The following is a 21,915-nucleotide window of genomic DNA, read 5'->3' on the forward strand; positions in this document are numbered from 1 at the left end:
GATAGTCTCTTTAACACTAATTTAAGAGGACGATCCTCCACGTTCAACAATTCCAAAGATAAAAATTCTTTCCTGAAAGGAGTTTCTTTAAAATTCCTTAAACCCTTTCGACTTCAAGGGTGTGTATTTTTTAAACCTCCTCTGGTTTTGCATGGCCTGCAACATACAGTGGTTGAATTTAAACCGAGTGGTCGATACGGGCGTGGAATGCTCGCGGTTTTTCTAACTGGACTGCGTGAACGTTTCGCGAACACGGGGTTTTTTCGGTTAGCGTTGCCGCAGCGAAAGGGTTAACAAGGCGACGCGCGCAAACGAACAAATATCTCGCAGTTTTCTTCATATTTTTACACGCCATCCACTGAATTTAAAGAAGTGCAGGGGCACGGTTAACGAAGTTTAATTATTTAAAAAGAATCCGCCCGGTGGCTCGGAAAAGCCCATATTTACTTACGTTCGTTCCGCAGCCGACGAAATGAATTCAGCTGACGGCGTGAAATATGCGGTTCATTAAAATATGCATAATTCGAAGCAATTTTCGCCACTCATCCACGTCCAGCTCCGGCGCAATTTGGTGTAACAATACAGGGCGGTAAAGAAGTGGGTAGATAAAGCTCGCACATCCTCAACCTTGGCCTCGATATTTATTAACGAGTCACCTTTGAAAGCCCTGTGATTAATTTCAAAAAGAAACTCGAAGGGCAAGACATTTTTCACGAATGTTAAATTGTGATTAAATTGGAAGCTCCGCAGAGAAGTCGCTTCTGTTGAAAACGTTTTTTCGGGCACCGAACAATGATTTCAGGGGGGAACTTCTCAACAGGAACGACGACTTTTACGTGACAAAGTTGATGAGAACTTTGGCGAGACGTTCGCGGTCATTTCTGGCCGAAAGGAAAACGTTAACGGAAGCCAACGGGAAGAGACTAACAAAGAAAGTTCGCAACTCTCTTTAAGCCAGGAAACGAGGAACCGCGACGACGTTTCTGACTCTTCTCTGTCTATATAGTTCCCTGCTGCGTGCAAGACGCTTTATACTGGGTGATCCATCTGAAACGAGCACGAATAACTCGCCTACATTTAAGTATAGAACAAGTTTCGAATAGAACATAATCAGTAGTATTTTTTTATTTCCGAATGGAGGTGTAGGAGAAATGAGATCAATTCTTTTTTGTCAAGTGCACTAGTGCAGAATAAATTCAAAGCTCAGTTTGTAATATACGTATCATATGAGAAAAGTATGCGTAGTTTAATACTAATTGCAAATTCTCTATGACTTTAAAAAGATACCAGAAAAATTCTGTAAATAAAGTTCTTTTTATTCTGTTTGGACGACGCGAGGTGATATGCAAAATAAATCCCCCTAGCTATTTGCATTTTTAAGGTTTTCGGGTCGTGCTCGTAGATCCCGTTTTTTGCTTTGTTCCATTACGTTGGTTGCACATATTCCTCAAGTGCAGTGAATTACAATTAGAAATACTTCAAACGCTGCGCGAATCGTTGCGTGTTCCGCGAGTTAGTTGAAGACTCGGAATTTATTCTAACTATGATGACACTCACGCTGAAAATGATTTTCTTAAATAGTTATTCAGCTACCCATATATTCATACTCTATAAATTACTACAAACGATTCTCACAACTCCTTTCATCGTGTTACGAAACCACCTACAAATTTCCTGGCGTTATTTTGAATCGCTTTTTATACGTACAACGTATACCTCGAAAGCGGTGGTTGTTAAATCTTCTTAAGCTCGCGGCACAGTTTCAAAGAAAATGCGAAAATTCTTTAGGCTCGTGGCACGGTTTAAGAAAAAGAAGGCTGGCACAGTTCTTAATCATCAATAGTTATATAGTAACCAGTTTGAAAACTATGCTGGTCCTGAATTTACGTTTTTGTACATTTTCTGAATTTAATTATTGTAAAAAAAGGAATAATAATTAATTTCGTAATTTTTAATTTTTAAATTTTGTGTCTTAAAATAAGAAAGAATAATTCTTAAAAATACGCAGTTTTAGTGACTCTAATTGAGACAATCCGTTTCTTAATGTTACCAGTAACTCCTGTGCAACACCAAGGATCTGAAAATTACTGAAAATACCAGTCACGAAATCTCCCTGCTTCCGAAATTCTTCAGCATCGATCACCGACGTTTATTACCTCCGGTGCAATCGACAATCGTTCAAGGGGGGTAGTTTCATTCAAGCCAAACTCGTTAGGTTGCCCGTAGAACCGATAAAATTGTTCCTCACACGAACACTTTTCTTTCCTTTTCCTATCGCGATACGTGAGAGCCGAAGTTATCGCAGCCGACAAGACTTCGTCGCGCAAACAGGCTTGAAAATTCGAATGAAACGCCTCGAACTCGGAAATCTCCTCTCGAGTCCGAGGTTTACCCAGCTTTCATCGGTTCGCCAACCACCCTCGCCTCGTTTGCCGTCAGGGAATGTTTGCTTACGCGGAAAAGTATCGGAGGGACGAGAAGTTATTACCTCGAATCACGGGTCGAAGAAAAAGCAAGGGCCTACGCTGGCTCGTACAATGAAGTCTGTTTAACCCACCCTCGTACATTCTTTAGAGACTGCGTTCTCTCAGTAAAGGAATCGCACGAATGTACGTGTAATTAAAAGACAACGTGATCCTCCTGTTAATTCCCGAGAAACGCGCGTTATTGACTGAGTGAATGTTTCAGCCGCGTTGTTTAAGAACGAACAGATAGAGTCTTGTTTGGTCAAAGCTAAAGAACGTCCCTCGCGTTTGGAAAGACGTGGACCTATCTCGATTGCCGCTACCTGATCTCGAGTGGACTCGCAGAACTGATTTTACCGACTGTTGTTAACTTGTTGACCGAGGCTTTGTTTCCTCGCTGGCTTTCGTCGCATTGAATTCTGTTGATCCATCGTAGCGATATTTCAAATGACGTGTTACTTTAATTATTTGGTATCGCACTTTTCCAGTAATAATTCTTGAAAATAGTTCTTGGAACAATGATTGAAAATAGTAGTTTCGTGCGTGGGATGGGGAAATAATTAAATAACCTTAAACATGTTCCAGAATCTTTCAGTGAAGCAGCGCTTCAAAGTTCAGAGGTAATAATAGTTTATCTTAACTATCGAGGAACTATTTTAATCGGAAAATTTTGAAGGGAACTTTTCCCACCTGGGGCTGTTCATTAGTTAATAAATTTTGATCAAAGCGTAGATCGTTCCTTTCAGCTTGGTCGTAAGGTGTGCTGGCAAAGTTTGCATGGAAACATAAAGGATACCTGTAAATAATAGTACATCCTATAGTAAATGGTAAACTAATATTCCGATGGAATGACTCTCATTTCATCCACTAGAAATAATCACTGTCTCGTCAGACGTTTGCGAAATATTCCTTTTCCCCTTCGCAACTCTTCCTTCGACCTTCCGTCCACTTGCCCTTCAGTCAGCAAAGCAATTTGTGAATTTAGCGAACGAGGAGTCCCAATCCTGAAACAATATAAAGCTCGAGACTGTGGGGTGAGGTAGATCCCCTAGGCAAGTGCATTTTTAATAACATTCCTGTGTCAATCTCTTTCGTTTCGATTTCGTCCTCAATCTTGACGTCTCCACGTGAAACCCCTCTGTTTTCCGCGTTTCCTTTCCCCATCATTCCCTATAATTTTAAATAAAAAAAAGTGAAAGCGTGCAAGAGTCAACTGAAACGCTGTTAACCCTTTCAGACCTGAAATATTTCTCTTTCTCGTACCATTTAAATTTTAGGGTTAACTTGGACTAAAATTAGTATGGAAAAACCAAAAAAAACAATTCTAATAGCGTAGTTCTACTCAACATTTGTACGTAATTACAAATTTTTATTTGCTAAATCGAGGAACAAATCCAACTTAGTCCCGAATCTATCAAACCAGCAGCAGCTCCCACAAACCATCGGCCACTCGAATTACCGACCAAACTGCAACCAATTTCCTGCCTCGCAGTACTTAGTTGACCACTGGTTTTCAAGAGGGTCTTCATACCGATAGATAAATGTATCGCGGGGCTAATGGCCGCGCCTCGATCGATACAGTTGCGGTTTCCCGGAACGGAGAAAACCCTCGTAAACCGAATCGTCAGTTTATCGCATACCGTACGATGCATTCCAGCTGTCTAACGATGCCCGAAACCGACCAACACGCTTTCCACTTTTCTTTTTTTTTTCACAACGCGCGGAATTTAATTCCACCGCGTTCCCCCAAAATTTACCCGCAATTCTCTCCGACGCTCCGCGTTCCACTCCGCCCCCCCCCCAACCCCTTCCGTCGCGACTTCGCCCTTCCGCGGCTCCACCTCCTTCGCGTTCGAACCAGGAATTTTTTTCCGCGCCGTTTACGGATCCGCAATGAATTTCGCTGCCGGCACACGAGGAGATTTAAAGGTGCAAGCTGCGTTTTGTTTCGCTGACCTCCATTTTTGTTTCCGCTCGGCAGCATCCGAATGTGCCACGCGGTATAGTTCGACTATAATAGTTTCATCTAGGTGACTTCCGTGCAATAAACATTCCTAGGTATAGCGATAGTTTGCTGGGACATTGACAGGTCTATTGAGGAAATTTTATTTAAATGTGTACTACAATTCTTTGATGCTTTGGTAAATCGGTAAAAATTACATCTGGGTATAAGGGGAAGTAATTGAGTATTTAACACGTTGACTGCCAGTTTACAACAAGTTTCTTATATTCCATTATTTATCTATGAATAGCTAGAATTTTATGTTACGTATCGAACTGAAACCTCCACCATGCTAGACATTTCATTGAATTACATTTCTTCCTTCACTCCATATGCGCAATATTGCTTTATTTATATCACGTAACACCTGTATTACCTTATTTAACAGCAATATCCGCAGTTAGGCAAATTATACATAAAACAAGCACGATCGCAATAACAAATAATTGGCATCGAATCGTTTTACATAACTTTCGGAGTTGATACGTGCGAAACGTAAACACACCGACCAAATTTATCCTCTTTGAAAAGGGTAACCGTACATTAATTGATGAAATGATAATCAGTGGAGCGTTCGACGATTACTCGGTCTAATTAATGAAAAGCCATTAATGAGACAGCCCACCCGTGGCTGCTATATTGTTAATACATTATGCAGAACCTAAACTTCCGATGGACAGTTACACCTAGAAATGTAATCCTTAATTTCGACTATTACAAACACTTAATACATCTGTGAATGAATCAACGAGGTTTTGTCAATGATGATAAGTTCAGACAAGACTCTCGGTTTTAATCACAATCATATGTTTATCTTGTCCATTACTTCCTCCCGTATGTTATTTAAATGTGTACAATAATTCTTTGCCCCACATTACCGAAGAATATTTCCCCTCTCGACATCGATGCCCCATTTGAAAACTCCACGCGGCGAGAGTCCCTCAAATCCATTTTCTATCGGAACGTTGGCATTTAGCAAACTTTTTCTCGATTCTCATTTGCATGGAATCCCGGCATCTCCGCGGCAAACCTGCCTTGAAACGCGCTGCCTCGGCTTTTTTCCTCTTTCCGTTTTGGTAGACGCTCGTTCGCGGCGAGTTTACAATTTTCCTCGCACGCTCGCAGCATTAAAAAGCACCGGCGAGGGTGAATGGGTACGCGGGGACGCGGACACGTGTTGTGCTCGCGAAAGGACAGTCGCGGAATGGTAAATGGCGCCGGATATCTCTCCCAGGGTGCCAATCGGGAGAATTCTAGAGCGAGTCGGATCGTGCGGATCGATGTCACGAGCTTTGTAACACGAAGTCCGGCAAGCAATTATCGTCACACGTGTTCCTCCCGTGACGCATGAGCAAAGGGAAATGACTACGCTCGACCTGAATTACAAACGACGACGGCCATCTCGTCTTTCCGCAGACTCGAGTTTGCGTTCCGTGTTACGCGAGAACCTGCTCGAATTTTTGTTCGTTTAGGGAAAGCGATGTGTCTCTATTCGACAATTTCAGAGTTGGTCTGCTACAAGAATTAGTATCTTGGGAATTAAGTCGTCAAAATTATAATTTCAAAGAACCTGCTCTGAATCTGCAAGATAACCACGAACAAATACATTAATACTTACATTAATAAATAATAATTAATAAATAATAAATACATTAAAATACATGCAATATCTACGAATCCAAACGAAAATAACCTACACGACCAATCCCGTACCCTACACTCCGTGTTCTCGTTTGACTCCTTATTGTTGAATATGGGAGGCGTAGATATTGCAAATATAAAAGAAGAGAAACACTTATCATCCAATTACATTGAATATTTTCAATGCGTTCTCTCACCGAACGTCTCCACCTCTCATCCGTGGATGAAATTGATTCCATCGCACGTGGAAGGGTTGCGTTTCTCCGGCGTAATTCGATATCGTCGAAGACGCGGAACGCGCGAAAAGAAATTCTCGAGGAACGTTTCCGTCGGCATACGGGATATACTCGTAAATTCGGTTACGTCATTACCAGGAGGCGCGTCTCGTAAATCGAATGAAATTGTTTCACGTTGGGTAAGGCGAGTACCGTGGGCTGTTTTAAGGGCGCGTAATACGCCCCCGCGACCTTCCATTCCGACGTCTTTTGCGTAGGTAAGGGAGGTCTGGGAGAGCGGTTCGATCTGTCGGGAACAGACGCCCTCGCGAGGGGCGCAACTTGATTTACACTTTCCTTATACGCCACTTCTCTCCCTGTTCCCAGAGAAGAAACGTGCAATTCTTCGAGTGAATCGAGAACAGCTTGGCTGGTCCAAGTCTGAAGTATGATTTCCTTACGTTGTTCGAGTGTTCTTTATAACCATTTCGGCGAATTTATCGACCCATCGGTCTCTCGTGCTTCGCTACTTCGCGGGTCGTCCGTTCTATTTAATAGTCATCGGATTGCGATCAAGGCTGGGACAAAATATTGTTCGCATAGTAAATAGAGAATGAACTATTTCAGTATTTATCCTTTGTTACTGTACAGCTATGTTTAGTATTCGTCAGGTTGTATTAAATAGTAACTAGCGAATGGGCCACTTAATTGTAATATCTAACTATGAAAATAATATATTTCAGAGCAGGACTGCACGATACACTTCCTCAAAGACATCAATGTATATTCCAAAATATAATACAAAATCAGTCTCTACCCAAACAATTAATATTCGTCACTAATGACCTCGTAGTAAATGTAACATAAAGCATATAACGAAAAATGAAGTATATAAATTCATTACTGAATTCAATACCGCGTGAAATATTTTTGCATTCATTTGAAAAAAGTATTTTTTCAAAAAATATTCCAATCGTCGCGACGATCATCCAAAATGACGTTTAACCCCTGGAACTTTCCGTTAACTACATGTCGAGATCACGCGGACGGTGATCTGGTCAACCTAATTGTTTATCGCGAAATCCCCTGGATGTTAATGGATTTAGCGATAATGTGGTAGTATATTAAATTGTCAAGCGCGGCAGTGCGCTTTTCGTTTAATGAAAAACGAGCAGCTGACAGAACGAAAATAAATCATGTTAACCGAAATTCCAAATCAAACACAGTGTAAACTTCGCGTCGGTTTATTTTCAACGATTCATTTAAACAAATATTTAATTAAACTTTACCGATGAATATGCGAAACTCGATTCACGATGGAAAAAAGGAATATCGCGATTCACAACGGGAAGAGTGAACTGTATCGCGAAACGAAATTAATCGAATCAGAAACAAATGACATTTTTCACGTCCCCGATAGCGGGAACGACACACGCAAGCTGTATACGGAGCTCGCTTGAATTCGAACCGTCACGTGTCGCACTGTTTCTTCGTTTGAAACAAAACAGGAGACGTTTCAGACGTAGAAACGACAAAGACAAAATTTAACAAAGGGATAAATCCAAGATTTTTCCATTTACTCTTCACTCCTCCAAGTATTTTATTAGTTTAAAAATTTGTAAATCTATTGTATTATTGACTGTATAAGCACATGACGAAATATAAAGGTGTGAGGAAATCTATAATTGATTCTACCAATTATTTTTGCATTGTTAAGGATAGATTCGACTGGTTTTAAAAGCTGACAAATTTCTAGGACTGCTGTACTATATACTGTTATGTGTGCGTATTTCAGAGGTGAAGGAACTCACACTTGGTGGATTAGGTCAACGAGTGTAGACAAGCGTTCAATGCGACGCAAAAACGGTCCTAGTGTGTAGATTTGGGATTGGTTGCGATCGAAACTAGTGGAGACTGTTGGAATTCATTTGAAGTTTTGGACGAAAAGAGGCGGGCAGAATTAGTGTACCGTTGGCGAGAGAGTCTCGAGGGTGCATTACCACCGAAGAGGGTGGTATACCGTTGGAGACTTTGTACAGTAGTCGATCGAGATTCAAAGGTAGAGTTTCTTTGAGAGTCGGTGGAAAGAGCAAAGTTTAAAAAGGGAAGAGAAAAAGGTGGAAGTTGGAAGGAGCAATTACTTATTCTCGTCCTTTTTTAACAATGGAAGATCCTTAACTGTGGTCACTACACTTATATAATATATTCAAACTAAATCAATAGGCAGAAGCATAGAAACACTCACTTACATAATATGAAATACGAATTGAATTACGTTATAATATGAATTACGTTAGTAAACGTAACTGGGATAAATTAAACCAATTTAAGTTTTATTTTTCTTAATTTTTTCGGAGGGGTTAGGAAGAGTGTCATAAAATGCGTTCAAAAATTTACAGTATGCGTTAAAATCTAACTAACTAAACTAACTGATCGCGAACCGCCAACTGCTGTACCATACTTAATGATTTTCCGCGACAGGACATTCTTTTTCTTAGAAAACTCATTCATTGCTTTGTGAGGCACTAAGCTGTGTAACGGGACATATTTATTCTGTTACTACCCACCCATTTCATCGCCTCACAGCATTTTTCACCATATAACGTGACATGAATTTCGGCCGTTCGAAAATAAAAAGATTTTCAATCTTAAAAAAGCCTAAATGTTTTCCAGGTTCCTCGCACGCAATTTGAAACAGTATGTATGTATTCTACAAACCCACTATTCCTAAAACCACTCCTTACAATCCTCGAGCTTTCACATTTACCGCAGAAATTAAAATAAAACTAACCTCGTCGAGAAACCCCTGAAATAACCGTGCACGACAAAATTTGCTGCAACTGCACGCATCGCGAGCTGCAAACAGTTATGTTACCAGACTCGCGTAAGTGGAGCCCTGCGAAGGGGGGTTGAAGAGCAGGGAGGCGAGTCATTAAGCAGGAACTGCACCGGGCCTCTTCTGGATATGAAGGTGGGTTTTAAAGGAGCCAGCTAAGGAGGTCGGAGAAACGAGCAGGGTAAAGATGCCGCAAAAGGAGGCGGGTAGCGACGGCAGTCTTGGAGGCGGGGAGGTGAGGAGGGCGGGAAATGAGGCTGCAGCCGCGCATTCCATCGCGTCGGATCGGTTTAAGAGCTTGCGCCACCTTCGGCGGCGAGAGATCGAAAAAATTTATCGAATGATAAATTTGATAGCTACAACCCTTAAATATATCATAGGCAGATTAAATTGGAAAAATCGTAATATTGAAAAATATGTGAGATATTAGTCTGTGAGGAATATGCTACTTGCATTAAAGATCTTCCCAAGGTCACCATTTTGAATAGAAATTGACTTTCGAAAGAGATGAAAATACTTTTATCCTCCGCAAACAATGCACATTTAGCCACAGTAAACTTGATCTTAATGCAAATGAAGCACCGCCGCGATTAATTTCTTCAGAACCAGACCTACTTTATGTTTCGATGGCACCCCTGAAGAATTCATCGCCGGAACGCCGCGACGTTGACATCCTGCAACCTCCTTCCTCGGCCGCAACTACTTCCTCGCTTTCAACCAGTCGCGTAAAGAGTAGCAGCGAGGTCCTTTGAGAATAACGCATCGGAAACGTTCCCTCGAGGCGCCGCAAGGGAAACCGTTAGGGCGTTAAGAGCACTTGTTGCCACCCCGTTATCGTTACTCTTCTCGCCGCGCTACTTGCTCTTCCGTTTCCCGGAAATTCATCCTCTGCCTCCGCGACCGTTTTGTTCGACTGGCGCACCTATGAAAGGGACAGAAGTTAAGTGGCTCGGGGTTGCACGATGAAGCTCCTTCCCTCGCCCTAATCCCGACTGACAGACCCTGGCGCGAAACATAAACAGAAGAACTGATTGCTTGACTCAGGAGGAATCGAGTAGCCATTGAGGAGACTTCAAGGACGGTTAAAGGATTATGTGTTTGAATAAGTTCCACGATGTTTGCTAATCTGAAAGCTCAAAACGATTTGATTATTGAGTTCAATCATAGGTAGATACTAGATGTCTAAAATTGTATAATTCTGCAAAAAAAGAAAAACGACAGAAATCTAATCAATCTGTGGATTTGGAGTTGACTTCTTCTGCATTCGTATTCGATCAACTATCGTGGGTTTGTTGCAACATTTTGTTTGTTCCATCCTCTTTGGTAACACCATCGACTTGTATACAATAATCACGTTTAACGTTTGATCTCGCGGAAGAGTAGGTCAGCAACCCACCGAGCTGAATAACAGTCATCTCGCCAGCTATTTTTCACACCTCCTCCCTTCTTCCCTCTCGTCTCCCTCCAACCTTTCCTTTCTTCCTCCGTTTTCTTATCCTCTCCCACGCCGCCATCTTCGCCTCTCGCCAGCGGAGCAAACTCCTTCAGCGTCGTCCTCTGCATTTTCCAAAGCGGCGTCCAGCAAGAAGAAGTCACCGCGCCGGAACGCCCGTTTTCCGCTCGAGGGACAAAACGGACGCGAACGCCGACCGTAGGGTTCCGTTCTACACGAACCATCTGCTTTCTGTTTCAGCGTGAAGACGGACATGGGCACCAGCGGCGCTACATCCAGGCTCTATATAGCAAACGCGAACAAAAAGGACAGCGGGAACTATAGCTGCGCTCTGGCGGATGTCGCCGCGGCCACCACCGTCTCCGTCCACGTGTTAAATGGTACGTTTCGAGCATTATTCGGTATAGTTATAGCTAGGTAGGTCAAGAGTACTCTAAAAACTCGAATCGGTCCATCTCTAAGTTTTTGATCCATCCTTGTATAATATTTTTACACGCTAATATGTAACCGCAACGACGATCACTGCTGGAGACCAGTGCCAGTTTCAGGTCAAAGTCCGCAATAAAAATAAATTCCACATCCGCTATAATAATTTCACCGAGCATTCACGAGGACGAGACATCACATTCGAGATCACACAACCGTGTCATTGGCGTTTTTACATCGCGCGGTTCATCTTTATTCATGGCCGTTAGGCGATCAAGATTAAACGGAGACCGCCTATCCGATGTTTGAAATGGTTCCGCCATTTTGTATTACCTACGCCCAAATGGTTCCGGTGTGTATTTTTCACGGTGTGGGACATCGAATATACGTCAAAGTGAGTTACGCGAGGTAACTGAAAATTATGCACAGCGCGCGAGCGCACATGTTCCGAACGTTCAACGTCCTATCTCATCGGCTCCTAGCGAAACATGAAAAAAAAAAGAGAGGAACCTGTGATGCAGAAATTACGCGCCCGACTTGCCTGTGTAAATTCTTACGCGAGGTGACGTTTTAATAACACACGGGCGATACTTTTTTAAGTTCGGGAGTAAACTTTTGTCTGAAACGGAACTACGAGAAACGAGGAACTAGGAAACACGAGGGAGAGGGAAGTCGGTCGCGATCGCCCACAAAAGTTTAACAACGCGGAACAGCTCGAGTGATGGGAGGGAACTTTATTGTCGAACGCAAACTGTTAAACACTGGGAATTTCATCCCCCTTGACTGGAAGCCTCGGTCGCCTCGTTCGGACGGGAACTAGAATCGTTTGCGACAACAATAATACAGTGAACGTTTCCATTCTTCTCGTTTCTGGAGTAATGACTTCGATGCGACATAAAACAAGAGAAGACAAAAATATATATAAATGATACACAATTAAGTCATGCATTATTTACTTTCATAGTAGTAATTGGTACAAACGAAACCTCAGTGGGTTAATTTTCCCCTCGCATAAAATGTTCCACGTTTGGAAGAAAATACACCAAGTACTCTAATTGGTACTTCGCAATTCATGGTTTCGGAGTAGCTGTTTATTGCATCTCAATTTGCACGGTTGCAGGCTCACAAAGGACTCGAGGACTTAATTTGCAACACTGACTTGAATTGATTTCGGTCAATGCCGCTTACATTTTCCGCTGTAGTTCATTGTACACCTGGCATTTCACGTAATTAAATCCTCGCGATAGACATTTCGAAAATACAAAAGACAATTCGCGACAAACGCACGCGTCCAATTGAAATTCTGCTACTCGACTGAACACTTGTTGTACGTCGAGTAACGAGAGCAATTTTCTCCAGGTGCATTTGCGAGCAATTAACGTCGTTAGGACCGAGCGTGTTGTTTTGTAACGATTAATATAATCGTAACGTATTTAAAAAGACAAATCGGTGTCCCTGCGAAAAGGAATGCACGTCAAAAAATGCACGTTTTCTTTTGTTTTAACGCAACAGCAGACACATCATTTATTATTTCTTATATTACGTTTTTTCCTCGCTCAGCGTTTCTCTTGAATTGTGTGTCCAATCTTCTACACGGGCCACCTATCCTTTCTTCTCCGTTATCCTTTTTCCGCTTACTCATATTAAACTTCAGACCACGGTGGACGGCGTGAAGAAGATAAGTGTTTGCTCGACCAACAGAAGCATCACTCGTCGAAAATTCTATAATTTTCTAAGTGGCAGCGCAATTTAACGTCGCTCGATTGAGCGTATTTTCTCGTGGTCGCGTTGTCATTCCTTGGTGTGTATATTAGACGTCAAAGTGCGCGATTTTCAATTACTTTAGGACGTACAATTTTTTTAGTACAGCTCCAGAACGAAGGAATTTCAGAGCAGAGATTCGTAAATCATGTTTGGACAAACTAACGAGTTCTTCCAGCACTCTTTACTTCTTCATTCTGTGTTTGTGTTGCAAACAAAGTCTTTTAACTTTTTTTCAATCCTCTTCTTGTTGTAGATATATATCATAACAATAGGCCAACATTAAGGTTTCCCATTAATCCCATATTTCCGTTCGATCGTTGAGTCGCTCGAAAGGCACAATAAGTCCGCAGAATGGCGCGATTTGAAGCATCGCCTAAACAATACTCTCGGAATATTATCGCGCGATATAGTAAAATCGATATCTACAATTCAATCGAATTAACCATTTCGCGGTTGCACTTTGGCATCCTCGACATGATTGGGAACCGTGTACGAGGACGAAGTTAACATTAGTGTAAATTGCTTTACGCGCGAATTTGCATTAAGCATACATTGCCGCATTCTCCGGAGCTACAAAGCGCGGACCATGTCAGCGAATCGCCCTAGCATCCGTACGAAGCCGTTATAAGGTTTCCCGTGGACTATACCTATCGTATAGCTCTAGGAGCTTATCGAAAAGGTCCGTCTATCGAGTCTTCAGCCAGCGCTTGAAGTTATAGCGAATGCAAGGGGCTCTGTTACTCGCTGATAACAGTGTTTGGGAGGCTCTAAGGAGAACGAAATGTTATAGCCATCCTTCACTATCGATATAATTTTCCAGCCTTTTGCACGGTCGATAATTGATTTTCCATGGCTTTTCAACGGCACGCTGTCTATTATCCCGTCCCTCCGTCCTGTTTCTTTCTTCCTTCACCTTGCCCTCTCACGGCGTCGTTCATGAAAACCAAGCTTCCGAGCACGGATGAGTCATGAAGATCCTGCCGATGACGGCTGGCTCGATTGCTATTCGCGGACCTCCGCTTCGTCTTGATTTTCATTCTCCTCGAGACGTTTGCGTAACCAGACTCGATCGGCAGCTACTCGAAGGAAATAGTCTACCGGCTGTTATCAAGCACGGTAGACTGAAGAGGCACTCGTTAATACGGCTGAACGAGTTTGGATCGAAGCACTCTCTATCGTGCCGTTTTCAGGTACACTTGTTTAAAAGTTGTCTTGGGAACACTTTTTAATGGGGAAGGTTTAGAAAGAATGACGCGTGTTCAACCGATGTTCTAGGCATCAAACATCGAAGGATACACTTGGACATTGATCGAATATACCAAAATTCACGTGTAGTTCTAAACGCAGAATACTACCAACATTTAAAACGTACGCAAGGACTAATAAAGAATCATTTTCATTGGAGATTTTGCATCGAAATTCCTATGAATTATCGTGATTCTCACCAATCAGAAATCAATTCGTGACCCGTGTCAGAACATTAACAGAACGGGCCAACGGTGCTTCGATTAATCACGCTCCTCATCGTTACTCATGATCTTCGCTCTCGCCCTAATTCATCGTCGTGTTTACACGAATCCCCCTGGCGCAACGTAACAGGTGGAACGGCCCACCATTTTCGTAACATCGTCCTCTCAAAAAGTAACGCTCTTCTCCCCCTCCGTACGTTACCAGAATTCCTTGTTCCCGATTCGCGACTACGAGACGGGAGCTTTGTACGACTAAGTTTCAAATTTATTCTCCCCACCGTTCGTTCGCCTCGCCCTCGTCAGCCGTGCTTTCTCATTTCCCTTCCGGTTTCCGATCCTTGGGGTAACCGCAGTGTTTCGTATGCCGCTTCCACCACCCACCTCCCATTCTAACGGGTGCTCGTGCATGGCGTATTCATGGAAAAGTTCGCCGGAGATATTCAGGTCGACCCATTTCCCTCTTCGAGCCCTCCCCTTTCGACTCTGCTCTTTTTCCCGTGATATTTCCAACTGCTTTCTCCGTTTCTTTCCTCTGTTCTCGTTTCCTTTCTCTGCCTCCTGTCCCGTTTCCTCGCGATTTCTTGGATTTCGTATACCTCGCTTATGGTACGCGCAACTAGCCTAGCTTTCTACCTGCGAGGAACGTCAATCGCGCGCGAGTAACCCGGTCTCTCCTCGAATCCACTTTTCCACCGAGTGTAACCGTTTGTCTCCGATTACGACAGCTAATATCGATACGCCGAGGGAACAGCGCGTTTATCTTATTCCGTTGACTTCTCCAAATCGACGTGCCTTGATCGGATATGCTCGACGTAGCCTGTCGAGTTTTGTGATATGGAGAGGGTAGCGAGCGAGTTTAGACATTCTTTGTGGATTCACTTGGAGGGAAGTATTAAAGAGAACGAAATGTTATAGAGGTGCTAGTGGTCAGCAGAAGAACAGGAAGTATTTAAAGAAAGCTAAAATTATTTTAAAATAACACCATTTGTACAAACTCAATATATTAGCACGTGGTGTAAAAGTTACACTGGCCCATAAAGGGTTAAATTTACCCATCAACCCTTCCATGCACAGCGTACAATGATCGAATCGCATTTAGAGTATCTCCGTCGCATTTTTCAAAGTTTGAAAAGGCGCCGCGTCGCAGTGAACTGACTTTCCGCGATCCCGAGGGAACGACGCTCCAGATTCCTGCGCGTTTCTTTGTCCCCGCGCCGCTGCGAGAACGTAAGCCTCGGGAAGTTTTGTATCCCGACGAAAATCACGTGTAAGTCGAATCGATGGGGCGGCACGGGCACGTCGATACGTACTGCTAAACGCAGGCTTTGGGATCCGCGGATGGAAGAGGCTTTTGAAGTTTCAGCGAGGGGCTTCAACTAGTTTTCACGGCGGCTTTTCGCGGCTCGGACCGACGGAAGTATCGGGAAGTCCCGCGGCGGAGGCGTCGTGCATTATTTACCAGGGATTATCACGAGTCGAGACCCGACGGCCGTAGTTCGATCATATCCGCGACCGAGGCTTTCGACTTTCCGAAAGAGAAAGCCGAGAGTTGGGAACAATAAAGCCTGCGAGGAACGAAACAATTTGCGCGGCACGGTTTCTCTGTGAAAAAAAATAATCGTGATTCGAAACAGCGGTGAAAAATTTTCCATCGGTTCCTCTGCTGTCCCGCGGGAATTGGGTATACAGGGTGTAAAAGCAGAGAGGAATGGAAAGTAGGGGAGATTTATGAACAACAAAAAGGTGTACTTATAGCGGTGACTGCAAAGTGGAGAAGGTCGAAGGGAGAAAAGGGTGACTATGATTATATTGACATGTTGATCGCCACGTCTCCCATACATGGATGACAGTGATTTTCACTAAAGAACTAAAAAAATTAATTCTGAATGTCAAGTGCCAAAGAAAATAAATTCGAATGAAATTCTTGAATTTTGTCCAAAGTACTATGTTTACTAATGTTTTAAGAAACATATCACTACTAGTATCCAAAATGTAGAATACGTAAAAAGGAAAGAAAATGTCTGAGAAGTACATAAAATCGCAAATTCTTTTCCGTTCTGCAAGTTCCGTTCGAAACGTATCGAGAAAAATTGGCACACGCAATTCGTCCGCGAAGCATTCGTTGTGCGCTTATTTGCGAAACGGAACACAACCGCGGGGATAACCGTGGACAATATCGTACTTTTAGTTCAAGCTTTGTGTCATTTCAATCTTGATAGAGATGACCGGTCAAACTTGTTACCGGTACGGATTGTTCATGAGTGGGAATTGATTGATATTATTGTGTACAAAGTCTCCCAAGTAATGAAGTCAACGTGGAACGAAATTGAGTTTTAACTTTGCAGGAGGTAAGCGTTCGACGAAAATTCCAAGCAGGATTTATTCGCTTGTGCGGATTGCAATATTGGTAAACTAGTTTAATGGCGTATCGATGAATGGGGAAAATTCCTTGAGAATTTTTACCTGTATTTGGAAATTCACTAATTCGTTACATTGATAACGATAGTTAATTGGATTTCCAATAGTGCAACCCCCTGAAAAATCATACCCTTCCCAATTATTTATGATCCTCTTTCACTTCCTTTTCATAGAAATACTATCCAAGTTCCCACCTAAGTACACCCATTAAAGAAATTAATCGCCCTCCTTTAATTATTCCCATCCTAGAAATCACTGACGTCGATCCTTAGATGCAAGCATCCAGCCTGGGACTTCCAGCTGCCAGAACAAACAGTGGAAGGTCGGTCACAGTGGCGAAGGGTTAGACCTCCCTAAGAACACGAATATGTCTCCCAGTGCACCCTCTTGAACTCGCCTCCCTTCGACGACGTTGCAACGATCCCCTTTCCCATTTATCCACGACGCAAGGACTTCCGAAAGCGTTCGACGCAAGGATCTCGCCAGCAATGGGTATGCGAGACGCGCCAGGCGAAGAGTTATTACCTGGCGGTGTTGTGTGCAGGTAACTACAAGGGCGACCATAATGCTGGAAGTAATGCGAATTTGCTTGACAAGTGGTCGGACGGTCGCGGGACGCATTCGAAATCAGCTCCGCGCTTGGATCCACGGCTCTGAAATTCTGCGGGAGCGCGAGCACGCTCCCGAACCGAATGTCCTCCTACGTGTGTGTGTCGCCTACGAGTGTATCCGCGTTCTTCCTGAAAATGCTGCCCCCCCGAGGATGCGAATTACGATCGATCCCGCGGTGACCGTGCGAAACGTAATCGTCGGAGCATTTTGACGCTGGAAATCGTGACACGGAATTTCGACGCTGCTCGCCTCAACGCTCGTCCCGCATTTCGGGAAGATCCTCGTTTCGTGGGGAGGCCGGCATGCACGCGAAATCACCGCAGACGTAGAATTTCGGGACCGTTTATATAGATTCTGCCGAGGCATTAATGGCTGAATTGCGGGGGCTTAAGGGACCGAGGCGTTATGGCGAAATTACGATGAAGTGGAGTCTTCCTCGGGAATTGTTTACATGAAAATGAATGGCGGACTTTTTCTATTTCGTGGTGTTCACGTGTATTGCAGAGACCAAGGAAAATTTTATTTATAATAGTATAGTCACTGGACAACGAATTAGTGATAGTGTTTTTCACTTCAAACACCACCTCGAAATAAATTACAAGGTACCGTTTGGATATCATTTATCAGACAGTAAAAATGATCGACAGTACCCAATGACTCTCTTCGGGACCAACCAGGAACAATTCGAGAATACGCTCCACCTCCTCCCCCTCTACGCCCTTTTTTTTAATAATTAGTATGCATTACCCCGAGGGTGCATCGTGGTTATTAATTAAACGCGACTCCCGCTGGAAAAGAAGCACATTACTCGACACTATCTGGCGGAGAATTCCTCGACTCTTCCTCCCTTTCTTTCACCGTCGCTCCACCTCCCACTCCTTATCTCTTTCTATTGTCTCAATTGCTGAAAACTTTCCGCGAAATTATCGTAGCCGGCGTAGAAGTTGTCGATTGCCTCGCCGTTTCCCCAAACTAATTCGACCGTGGAATACTTTAAGGGTTGAATTAAGGTAACGGGGTGGGTGGACGGGTAATAAGGGTAGCGGCGGACACGTTCCATGAATGAGTTTCCCTGCCACTCGGGCACGTTGTAATGAATCGTTTCGCGACTATTATTAGTGCCTTAACTTCTGTGTTAGCGATGCCATCACCGGCACGCGCGGCCCGTTGCTCTGATTATGGCGCAATTAATTTCATCGCGGCTCGTGCGAAGGCCAATCGCCGAGACGCCGGCTCTGGAATTTGAGTCGAGTATGTTTGCGAACGTATGGAAGTGTTTCTCGGATTAGGTGCTGGTAATTGGGAGGAACAAGACGTTTTCCGGAGCAAAGGTCATCTTGGACACTTTTATTTGTCTAATTTTTAACCCTTTGCACTATAAAGTCACCTATGGCTTGGCACTTCGAACAGTTAATAAAACAAATTAGTGGAAAGCAAACTTATTTCAATAAACATTCCAGATTGTTTGAAATAGATTCAAATCGAGAAATAAAAGGTAAAAGAACAACAGTCTACTTCTGTGAAACTAAATACTCGTATCTTAATATTCTTAATATTATACATACATTCTTTAAGAGCGAACATCGCACCTAACATATAATATAAAAACCAGAAACAATAAATCAGAGTTTTCGAGAACAAACTAAGAAAGCACTTATACTTCATAGGGTCAATTATTTGTTTCTTGAAAAACCTAGCCCTGTCCTGAAAAGAATCGGATAAATAAACTAAACTACGAATAGAAAAGACCACCACCAGAAATAAATTGCGAATAGAGCTCGACTGAAACAGGAAACGCACTTCCGAGCAATCATCGTAACGCCAAAAGTGAATAGCTAATGACTCCCTGGCAACTAGATTGGCCCGCGAGGCCTCCGCTCGGAAACATTCAAATTAACCATTCCCGAGTCTCTTCCATTTAAACTCGGCGTAACAAAAGGAATCCCGAAATCCTTATGAAACCAAGAAGCCACCGCAATCCGTGCAGGAGCTAAGATCCATCCCCCGAAAACACAGGCTCTGCTATACAACCCCTTAAAGATAATTGTCGAGCGTCAAGACGGCGGCGCGGGGTGAAGGGGCCACGGAGGATGGAGTCGCTGGAAAAGTTGAAGTAAAAACGTAATGAAAGCCAAAGAGAACTAGGTGGATGTAAGCGGCGCACGGAGAAAGGAAGGAAAAAAGGGGAAGAAGACGAGGAAGAGGACCGAGGGATGTTGGGAGCGAGGGAGACGGAGGAAAGCCCTCGTTCTCGAAAATGAGCAGTTCTTGGCCCAGTTAACGCCTATGAGGAGACAAGCGACTAGCTATGGAGTGTGTCGCTGGTTGGTCCTGGCATGGAGGCGAGGTTAGGGGGTTATTTCGCGGAGTGTCACGCCCTACCCATTAATAACCGTAGCCGCAAGCTCTCGAGGACCAGGATGCCCTCTCTATCTCTACTTGCCGGGTCTCCTTTGGAGTCACGGTTCCACCCGCCGTCGGAGCCACCCTTCATCCTCAGCCCCTTGATTCTCTCTCACGGTCGCTCCGCTACGCTCTGCCCGACTACGACGACCGTGAGGAGTTTGCAAAGCTCTCCTCGCGAGACGTAGTTAACGGAACCGGCGCACGCGGTCATGTATAATAGACAGAAGAAATCTCCCGAGGGTGCTTGGCAGCTCATTTCGCATACGAAATTTCTTTTTTTAAGACAACCTTCGTAACCCTTAACTGGACATGGGGCGCGACTTGGTGTTTCTCTACCTATGGTGTGCTGAAACCTGAAACCTAACTTTGTGTTTATTGTAAAATTGTATAGTAGAAGTTGAAGTCCAGTAAATCGTTTTACAATTAAAGGACCATGCTCGCGATTTTGCAGGAGAATTGGAAGGCATAACCTTTTGTATTTTGCAGTATTATGCTATAATGAATCAGTTTGATATTTTCGGCTGATGGTGCTGCCAACGGCAAGGGTGAACATTTATTTACAATTTTCTAAAAAAATTTAATATCACAATTTAATTTTTCAGCATTTAATTACCATAATTCTTGCAATTAGTCTATACTGCATAAGCCATAAATAGTTTAAATATACAATATACAAACTAACACGAAACTAAAGAATCGTATAATTTGATGTTGCAAACAGATTTCGAAGCTGAAATATTGATTATATTTCCCTGCGTCTAGATTTTTCTTTCTCCTTTCCTTCTCCTTTCAAATCCCGAGCCTGGAAGAGTCAAGATACACGTAAACGTCGCGCAAAAGGAAACGCGTCACTCGCGTTTATTTCGTCGCGACGAATTCCCGAAGGAAGACTTTATTTGAAAGCAATTCGAGTGCCTAGTTTGCCTCAACAGCGAGCCAACCGGCGCGGAGGCGAATTTAATTCTCGCCAATTTGTAATATTGACTGTGCAAATTATTTTCCGAGCGTGACGAGGCGCTCCGCCGACTCAACAAGTTCAAGTGCCATTCCTCGGGCCGCCCAGGAACGCTCGTCCAGCACTTCATGTAATATACAAGATTTTCCGCCGGTCTCCGTTTTCACGACGATGTTTTAAGCTCGTTTATTATAAATTCCCACCTAGCCTCGGTGTCGCGACGCGAATCTGTTATAACGTCACTTTGGAAAATTATTTCAATACCGATGACTGCGAGCTCCTTCGAGAGAATCGGCTTTCACTAGACGAATGTAGTATAATGAGGCGCACGGAGGGAAATCACATTTATATATCACATTTATATATCCCTATAGAAATAACGGCACGAGTCCAAGCTCAATGCGATACTTCGGAGTTATTTACGAGTCATTAGTCTGGTTCGGAGAGCAACATTGTGCAGGATGATCTTATAGTTCGGTAGAAAGAATTTTCTGAAAAAACATTCTTCGTAATATCTTTAATAACGTACTCAAAGAATATTCTTAATAATATTCTTAAAGGATATTCTGGAGTATACCCCATTGTCAATAAGCATGAATTGTAACTTTAGAGCAATAGTATACGAACTATCAGATTGCAATGACTCGCAGCTTCTCGTACAAGTGGCGACTTCTGTGCTATTACAGTTTACCTTATTTACAGGAAACATTTCACGAAAAATGGATTAGGTTACGTCCAAACGTAATCGACACACATAACTCCGACGTTTCCATTAACTTTCGGGATTGTTCCGCTCGATTACAGTCTCGGTGGCATCGAGATCCTTTCGTTTTAATCGGCGAATCTGATTCCATAAGAAACTTCCATTTCAGGAGGGATAGTGGGTGGGACAATCGCAGGACGACATCCCGGAGTCGATTCTCTCTATGGCAGTTAGGAAAATAGGTTCGTTCGCTTTCCGGATGAACGAAGACGTCCTCGACGCCTTATTCCACGGGAACTGGAAGGATCCAATTAACGAGGCGAAGATCTAGGGCTAATTGTGAGAATCGGCTTACCAGCGTCGGGCGTAAACAGAGTTGTAAATTTTTCTAGCACTGGAAGCCGTTTAATTGAATCCTGAAAACTGGCTGCCTTTAAATACTTCGTCCTGGACTTCGAATAGAGCCAGAGCTTCTGAAACCACTTCTGGATCGAATTTCCGGGAGTAATGGTTTGATTCTAGAAGTGATTTTAGGAATAATTAGTTAATT

General features: G+C 43.3%; 1 protein-coding gene across 1 annotated transcript in view; it reads left to right on the plus strand.

Moving 5' to 3' along the window:
* Positions 1-21,915, plus strand: part of LOC128875188 (peroxidasin-like) — a 237,049-nt gene that overhangs the window by 203,785 nt on the left and 11,349 nt on the right. Inside the window, exon 8 of the mRNA XM_054120579.1 lies at positions 10,853-10,992. Within this exon, the coding sequence (XP_053976554.1) occupies positions 10,853-10,992 (140 nt within the window). The remainder of the gene's footprint in view (positions 1-10,852; positions 10,993-21,915) is intronic.

This window comes from Hylaeus volcanicus, chromosome 1 (assembly GCF_026283585.1).
Source record: "Hylaeus volcanicus isolate JK05 chromosome 1, UHH_iyHylVolc1.0_haploid, whole genome shotgun sequence".
Taxonomy (NCBI): Eukaryota; Metazoa; Arthropoda; class Insecta; order Hymenoptera; family Colletidae; genus Hylaeus; species Hylaeus volcanicus.